This window comes from Ascaphus truei, chromosome 20 (assembly GCF_040206685.1).
Source record: "Ascaphus truei isolate aAscTru1 chromosome 20, aAscTru1.hap1, whole genome shotgun sequence".
In the NCBI taxonomy this organism is placed as follows: domain Eukaryota; kingdom Metazoa; phylum Chordata; class Amphibia; order Anura; family Ascaphidae; genus Ascaphus; species Ascaphus truei.
Window position 1 is genome coordinate 16,146,281 of NC_134502.1, and position 7,579 is coordinate 16,153,859.

Consider the following 7,579-nt stretch of genomic DNA (forward strand, 5'->3'; position numbering starts at 1 on the left):
GTCCTTGCTGGAATGACTGCTCCTTCCGTTGGACTTGGCAGTTGCGTATGGACAGGCCGTAGGTTCCCCATTGATCCTATCTCCCTCTTTGGGCGTCCGCAAGTGCCAGTGGAGTCGGGTCCAGGACACCCGCCTGCTGCTCAGCCCCAAGGAAGTTCTCCACGAGTCGGACCACCAAAGCTAGGGTTTCAGCAGCGTGGCATTTTACCCAAGAGCGTGCGGAAGGGGGTATTATTTGTAGAAACTGTTTCAAAACCACCTGCTCCAGAATTGCTTCCTTAGTGCACTCCTCGGGTTGTATCCAGCGCGTACACAAGTCCAATAATCCCTGAGCGAGGACCCAGGGTCTCATCTTAGCGATGTACTTCATGTTCTGGAACTGCTGCCGGTAGGTCTCTGGGGTAAGACCTAAGCGATCCAGTATGGCGGCTTTTACTTGTCGGTAGTCCATTGCCTGATCTGCTGGGAGACACTGATATGAGGCCTGGGCTTCTCCTATGAGGAGCGGGGCCAAAGCAGTTGCCCAGCGATCTGTAGCCCAGCCCTGAGCTTCGCCAACTCTTTCAAATGTCAGTAAAAAAGCCTCTGGATCCTCGTTCGGCGCCATTTTCCTCAGGAGTATCGGGGGTCTGTTTGCAAGTTCTGGACTAGCAGACCCCTGGAATTGGGTCAGCAGCTTGGCCATTTGCTCCTCCTGTGCTGCCTGCTGCTGGGTTAGGAGCTGGGTTTGCTGCTGCAATAGTCTTTCATCTCTCTTTCAAAAATTCTTCCATTTTTTTTCATTCTTGTGGGTATGTGTGTGTGTGGCCCGTTAACTGCATGGGCCTTTCAAAATCCATCCCACTTCTGACACCATATGTTGAAGGGTACATGCAACTACACACGCGGGTTTCTTGACAAGGCTTATTTATTCAGCCTTAAAAGATATACAGCATACAAAAACAAAAATAGCTTTTCATCAGCAAACAAGAGAAAAGAAAAATGGCTTTTTCTTCAGCAGACCAAACAAAACATTTTCTCTTTAGCAGACAGTCTAAAAATAATGCAGCTACCCTTTTCTATGCAGGGGACAGACAGTTCATAATTCATCTACTTTGCCAACAGACCTTGTTTCGGTAATCTCTTCAGTAGCTTACTCCTTTCTCCTCAACAGCCAGCCCCATGTGTCTACAGCAGCTGGGATCCAACTAATTGTCCTGAGGTTCCCAGCTGAAGTTAACCTAGTCAGTGCTGCACTGCAGACTAGACATAGGTTTTCCAAGCATATAGCTGGTGGCTTTTATTTACCCTGTCACACACCTCCATTCCTCACTCGTTAGTATATGATTCATGGTTTGAACCTCAAAATATCCTGAGGGTTACATTGCCTAATCAAATTCCCAATCCCCACTCTCATGTCCAGGTCTCGTTTTGATAATTACCAGCGTGTCCTGGCTATGCAGTTTGCCGTGCAGGAGATCAATAGGGAAAGTGAGCTTCTACCCAACATCACCTTGGTCCTCCGTGTCTATGATTCATGTAATGTGATACAGTGGGCAGTAGCAGGAACCCTACAGCTGCTGACTGGGCACGGGCCGCCTGTGCCCAATTACAGGTGCCATCAACATATCCCCTTGGCAGCTGTTGTCGGCCACTCTATCTCTACATTTACCATTCTGATGGCTCAGATCCTGGGACTGTACCGATACCCGCAGGTAAGGTTGAATTTGCTGTCTGTGGTGATAAAACCATTGAGCATGAGCATTCCATATACTGTATTCTGCCTGTGTATTACGCTTTTAATTCCACATAGTCTGCCTATGTATTACAGGTGTAATTCCACATAGTTTGCTAGTTGAATTTTTAGGGGACTCTGAATGGGGGGAGTATTTGTCATTCAAGTGGTTTCTTTACCCCTATCCCAACATGCCCTTATCAGAGAGTCAATAAAGATAAGGGAAAGTGGGATATTGTCTCTGGATATAGATGAACTTGCTGAACCCACAGGGACATTGCTCAAAAGAGAGTGCAGTCAGAGGAAATCACACCCCTCCCAAGTCTTACATTACAAACACAATAAAAAAAACTTAAAGGTGTCTGATTTGAGTAAAAAAAAGGTAACAATCCCATTAAGCGTGTCAGTGGCATTATTTAACTTTGGGCATAGCAGGGATTGTCTCTTTAAGATGAAGATGCAGGACTCTGATCTCCTAGGCGTCGATATGTACACTACCGACACACTTTATTGAAGTGTGGTCGGTACCGCAAGCCGGGAAATCTCCCGGCTTGCTAGTGGCCGCCCCTCGGCGTGCCGCGCGTCATAGACGCACGGTCACGCGTCATCGGGAGCGTGCGCCCCCTGCACGCGTGTCCAGGGGCTCCCCGAGGGAGCCCTGGTGTCCCGCGATCGCGGGACAGCGGCAGGGGGTTCCGGGGGACCCGGCGGACCCGGCAGCGGTAGGGAGAGCGCCCCGATCGGAGGGCGCTCTTCCGCTGCTTCGGCGTGCGCCCGTCACACTCGGGCGCGCGCCAGGCTACTGCTGCGGCACAGAACGGGCAAATGCTCGAATAAACTGTGCCGCAGCAGTATGTGTCCTCAGACCTGGCAGATTTAATCAACACAAGGAAAAAGGAAACCAGTGTCAGTAAGACATGCACATGTTGGAAGATCACATGATGTACATACAGTAGCTGTAACAGACAATATTGCACCAGTTAACACAGTGCTTTTTGTTAAGTCTAATGCAATATTTACCATGAGATTTAATGGAGTGATACATTTTAACGTCTGCCAGATAATAAACTGTTGTAAAACCAGCACCAAACTTAATGAAGGAATCTCATTTATACAGATGCAGCGGCCATTATTTTAAGGCATCACGATGCCGTTTTCGTGTGCGCTGCTCTTCTCCACGCGGCATGAATGCGGCCAATCGTCCCAGGCACACATGTTTATTGTGGTTGCTTTGTTTACATTTTATGGATTGTGTGCAATTACAGCTGCAGAGGCCTTTATTATAAAATGTACCCGGGTATATTTTCGTGAACCCGCATGGTGGACCCGAGATGGACCCGAGATGTTCAATGGCAGGCTACGAGATGCACCCGAGTAACACCGCAGGGGTCCCTGCTGTGTGAATGCTACCGTAGCCTTTTTGTAATAGACGCGCAGTAAGAGGCTGAGTCAGTCACTCTACAGTAACTGCACGCTTCTCACAGGCGATCGCGGGGGGTTTATTAACATTATAACATTACACTAATGTAGCAGGGGGTCTCCGGAGCTGAACCGCATTGATTTAAGGTCCGGGGACTTCCTACTTCCCGAGTTACAGGCCTCATTATGGGGTGCCGGTATCCCCATGTTAAAATCCACGTGGGATGTACTGTAAACAAAGCAGAGGGATACCGCCACTCCATACCGGGGCCTGTATTTTGGGAAGTAGGGGGTCCCCGAGGCTGAAATAAACTTTTTTCAGCTCAGGAGACCCCCTGCTCACACATACAATAAATAAAAATGTAAGCAGCTCCATTACCTTAGCGGAAAACAAGAAAAACAGGGGGAGCACAGGTTGAGGGATAATACGAATGCTAAAAACACTCTAATTAGATTCGAGGATATATAATCCTAGACCATTGAAAGTGATTGTGGTGAAGTGTGAAATAACATACACTGGCGACACACTTTATTCGAGCTTGGCTAGTCCCACGAATTCGGGTATACCCGGGTGTATTGAGGTTTGTGACTGTTTTCTGCCCGAGTACATTGAGTTATTTTCCAAGCAGGGATTGAAGCATTTTATTCCCGCTGGCTGCAATACTGCACAGTATATATATATAAACTGCATTACAATTCATGAATTTATGCCATCTGGTAGACACGCGAAGCATTGCAGCCTATTAAATCCTAATCATTATCATTTAACAGATCAGCCGCCCATCAGCCAGGCATGAACCCAGGCTGGGAAGGCAAATGCAACGGGGCTTGTCAGAGGTTAGGAGTGGCGCATTCCAGGTATCTGCCAGGTACATACCGGGTATTTACTCGAATAAAGTGTGTCGGTGCAGTAAACACTTACACGGCCTTGTGTAAATGCTGTCACAGCAAGGTTTCTTTAGTTCACTTCTTTATCTTCTGTATCTTCCTGGTGTGATTCTTTCTTCTCCTTTGATCCAAATTATGGCCTCTTCAATCTTTCTATGAATATAGATTGCGGTGTTGCCCTCGGAGCAGAAATGGAGTGAAAAACAAAATGTGAGGGACAATTCAAATAGGGTATAACAATCACTGATACCACTGGTTTATGGGAAATAAATTAAATGCAGAGAAACGCTGCAAACACTCACACGGGAAAGTGTGAGTATACTCTTGAGGCAGGTATCTTTATTTACGTCTCATAGGGGAGCTCTCATATAAGGCCCCTACTGTTTCTAAACAAACAATGAGAATGGGTGGTGAGTGAGGGTAGGGGGTATAACAAAAATACTCACACAGCCACGTATGAGTACACACTAGGATTGGTTTCTCTTCTTCCCTCCTTAGAGTTCCAATATCATCAGCCAAGTAGGAATCACTCTCAATGTGATATTGACAAAGCGAATCCAAAATGGAGTATTTCGTGATCTTTAATTAAACACTAAAAACAACATACAAAATAACAGTAAAAAAGTTAAAAAAGCGTTCAGTCAAAGCGCCCTGCACAACTATCCTAAAGACTGGCTGCTTTTCATTCATTTAGCTCTCACGTCGCTTTGACTGAACGCTTTTTTAACTTTTTTACTGTTATTTTGTATGTTGTTTTTAGTGTTTAATTAAAGATCACGAAATACTCCATTTTGTATTCGCTTTGTCAATATCACATTGAGAGTGATTCCTACTTGGCTGATGATATTGGAACTCTAAGGAGGGAAGAAGAGAAACCAATCCTAGTGTGTACTCATACGTGGCTGTGTGAGTATTTTTGTTATACCCCCTACCCTCACTCACCACCCATTCTCATTGTTTGTTTAGAAACAGTAGGGACCTTATATGAGAGCTCCCCCAAGAGACGTAAATAAAGATACCTGCCTCAAGAGTATAATCACACTTTCCCGTGTGAGTGTTTGCAGCGTTTCTCTGCATTTAATTTATTTCCCATAAACCAGTGGTATTGGTCATTGTTATACCCTATTTGAATTGTCCTTCATATTTTGTTTTTCACTCCATTTCTGCTCCGAGGGCAACACCGCAATCTATATTCATAGAAAGATTGAAGAGGCCATAATTTGGATCAAAGGAGAAGAAAGAATCACACCAGGAAGATACAGAAGATAAAGAAGTAAACTAAAGAAACCTTGCTGTGACAGCATTTACACAAGGCCGGGTAAGTGTTTATGTTATTACACACTTCACCACAATCACTTTCAATGGTCTAGGAAATGATTAGAGTCATTATTAGTCAATGATTAGAGTTAGAATCTAATTAGAGTGTTTTTAGCATTCGTATTATCCCTCAACCTGTGCTCCCCCTGTTTTTCTTGTTTTCCTGTACTATTAAGGATCCTGGATAGGTCCTACTGGGGTCTTGAGCCGCAGGAAGAGAATTTGAAGTAGATGGGAACCTTATATACCCTATAAGGTTGTTTTGTTCTGAAAAACTGTTTATTCTTCCCACACATATATTTCTGTGGTAGCGCCTGGGCATTTTCTATCGCCATCATTACCTTAGCGGCCACGCAATGCCCGCTAAGGCAATGAAGGGGTTAGGGCACAGTACTGTAGTAGATTACATTACAGTATGTACTTTACTACCCACCCACTAATACACAACCCACCCACCCCCTGTGGCCCCCCATAAAACCATGATTTATTATTTTATTATTTTAGACACAGGACTAATACCCCAGGCTGATCCCGGCGGGTGTCTGCAGGCCCCACAGTTCACCAGTACCCCAGGGTCTGGAGGCCTCCGGGTGGTCTTGTCTTCTGACCAGAACAAAATTGATTTCAGCCTCAGAGACACCCTACTTCCTGAGATACAGGCCCTGTTATGGGGTGCCGGTATCCCTCTGCATTGTTTAGATCCCCCGGTCATGTGACCCAAAGGATTTTAACATGGGGATACCGGCACCCCATAACGGGGGCCTGTAACTCTGGAAGTAGGAGGTCCCCGGACCTGAAATCAATGTGGTTCAGCTCCGGAGACCCCTGTTACATTAGTGTAATGTTAGAATGTTAATAAACCCCCCGTGATCGCCTGTGAGAGGCGCGCAGATAAAGTGACTGATTCAGCATCTTACTGCACGTCTATTACAGGCATGCAGACTACAGTAGCATTCACACAGCAGGGACCCTGCGGTGTTACTCCAGTGCATTTAGTTAGTCTTATAAACAGAGAGAGCAAAGGAGCACAGATTGCAAGGAGATCCTATGGAAAAATCCTATAGGAAAAATGAAGGGCACAACTCCAGACTAAAAACTGAGGGTAATTTATTCCATAAATTCACAGGGACAGAAACACAGCCCACGCACCAACGCATTTCATTCCGTGGGACTTTATCAAGGTGTTACATGTATACATACCTCCTCGCATTTCTAAGCCCCATTTTGCGCCAAAAAATCCGTGGGAACACACTGCTCATGTGCGCCAGTGATGCATCGCAACACTGTGACACCACCTCATCACCAACCAATCGCCTACATCCCTGAGGTGACGTCACACGTGTGCGCCCGCTTTCAACCTGAAACGCACTGCACTGCTGCTCCCACCGGGCTAGAGGTGGAAGGGAATTAAAAAAAAATTTTTATCAACAACTTTATTAATACTCTAAAAAACGAACAAACTAACAAGACTAACAAAAAAATCAATGTAATACACAAAAAACTTTAAACTAAGAGTTTAGCAATATAAAAACACAAAAATTAAAAAAACCTACTGATAAATCAAATACATTATGATGCAAAAAGATTTAAAGCAATCACAAACTCAAACTGACTATAATGTTAAATTAATTAAATAACAAAATATTCACTGTGTGAAAGAAATATATATATACATTTAATATATATTAATTAAGTAATAAATAACCTTAAACTACATTCACAAAAAGAGGCACAGACTTGGTATATGTGATTGTCATGGACATAGTCCATTATATGGAGAAAAATTAATAAGTGTTAACTATCATATATATTATTAAACCAATATTAACCTCCATATATAGATGAAACAGATAGACACCATTTGAATAGAATATGTCAATTACAAAAATCATAAACTATTTAGTTGACTTAGGGTAAGCATAGAACATTGCAATAATACAGAACCCTTAACCACTAAATAAAGTGGTAAAGGTCCCAATCAATAATCATACCGTGAGGCACTCTGGTTCTTAGAGTAAAAATCCAGAATGCCGCACGTTGATCCAGCTTTTTAATCCTATCACCCCCTCTGGGCAATGGTGATATAGACTCAATACCTTGAAAACTGAAGTTTTTTAATCCCCCTTGGGTACAATTGGTGAAATGTTTGGGGACATGGTGATCCAAATTCCCTTTGGAAATCAGTCACACATGTTCCATAATACGAACTTTAAGATTCCTAATGGTTCTTCCAACATATTG

General features: G+C 44.1%; 1 protein-coding gene across 1 annotated transcript in view; it reads left to right on the forward strand.

Annotated features, from left to right (window-relative positions):
- LOC142470947 (extracellular calcium-sensing receptor-like) overlaps window positions 1-7,579 on the forward strand; it is a 33,158-nt gene that overhangs the window by 7,963 nt on the left and 17,616 nt on the right. Inside the window, exon 2 of the mRNA XM_075577752.1 lies at window positions 1,403-1,694. Within this exon, the coding sequence (XP_075433867.1) occupies window positions 1,403-1,694 (292 nt within the window). The remainder of the gene's footprint in view (window positions 1-1,402; window positions 1,695-7,579) is intronic.